A 1,098-nucleotide genomic window follows, 5' to 3' on the forward strand; every position below is an offset into this window, starting at 1 on the left:
CCCCCCCAAAGCGGGGGTGGCAGGGGCGGGGGGCAGCCAGCAACAGGCCCGAGGAGGGGCCCTTTCATCCTGGGCTGCTCCAAGGAGCTGCAGCTACAGCCTCCCCGATCCACCGGGGTCACGCTTTCCCCAAAAACTTGATGGAAACCAGCAGTGTCTTCGCAAACTGCAAATAAGCTGCCAAGGTCTGGCAGGAACGCAGCGGGAAGCGGCTCCGCGGCACCTCTGTCTCCGCAGGGAACGCTGTTTCCAAGGCTGGCTCTAACTGTGCTCCAGAGAGGCGGAGGAGGGGCCTTCTCGCTGTCTCTGATGCCAAGGAACCAGCCTCCCCAAAAACTTGATGGAAACCAGCAGTGTCTTCGCAAACTGCAAATAAGCTGCCAAGGTCTGGCAGGAACGCAGCGGGAAGCGGCTCCGCGGCACCTCTGTCTCCGCAGGGAACGCTGTTTCCAAGGCTGGCTCTAACTGTGCTCCAGAGAGGCGGAGGAGGGGCCTTCTCGCTGTCTCTGATGCCAAGGAACCAGCCTCACGCCAGCCACAACGCCCTGGCCTCGTCCCTACCTGGATGGCAGCACATCGGGCCAGGCGTGCCTTCTCCTCCCGGATCTTCCGGCGTTCCTTGTCCTTCCGCTCGTGCAAATCCAGGATATTCCCTTCCTCCATCCGCTGCTGCCTTTCCTTCCAGAGAAGAGGGACAACAGGGCTACTGGGGGCTCTCCAGCACCCACCACCCACAGCAGAGGGATGGGACGCTGCAACTGAGCTCCCCCCATGGCCAGGCTTTCATCCCCCCAAGCCCTCCCTTCCTCAGAAAAGCTCCACTTTAGGACAGCCGATTTTCTTTAGATACTAAATGCAATTATTAGTCGTCTGGGTCTGAAACCGCCGAGGAGACACGGTTTAAAAATAGACTCTCGCAGGCAAGAGCTACGGTGCTTTTCGTTATTGGGATAAATAATTGAACACAAAGAAACACAAATAGCTGCAGATGACGCGTCTCGCTAACGAGCCAACTCGTCACCAAGTCGCTGCACTGAGCCGAGACAGGGCATCCCTCCTCCGGCCAACAGCGTGTCCCACACAATAAGGATTCAGCAG

At 58.6% G+C, this 1,098-nt stretch overlaps 1 protein-coding gene across 1 annotated transcript in view; it reads right to left on the reverse strand.

The window, feature by feature from the left end:
* The window catches only part of CEP131 (centrosomal protein 131kDa), a gene marked incomplete at both ends in the record, with an annotated part of 14,900 nt that overhangs the window by 9,726 nt on the left and 4,076 nt on the right, over nt 1-1,098 (reverse strand). The window contains one exon of the mRNA XM_010146298.1: nt 562-678. Within this exon, the coding sequence (XP_010144600.1) occupies nt 562-678 (117 nt within the window). The remainder of the gene's footprint in view (nt 1-561; nt 679-1,098) is intronic.

This window comes from Buceros rhinoceros, unplaced genomic scaffold (assembly GCF_000710305.1).
Source record: "Buceros rhinoceros silvestris isolate BGI_N320 unplaced genomic scaffold, ASM71030v1 scaffold24032, whole genome shotgun sequence".
Classification (NCBI taxonomy): domain Eukaryota; kingdom Metazoa; phylum Chordata; class Aves; order Bucerotiformes; family Bucerotidae; genus Buceros; species Buceros rhinoceros.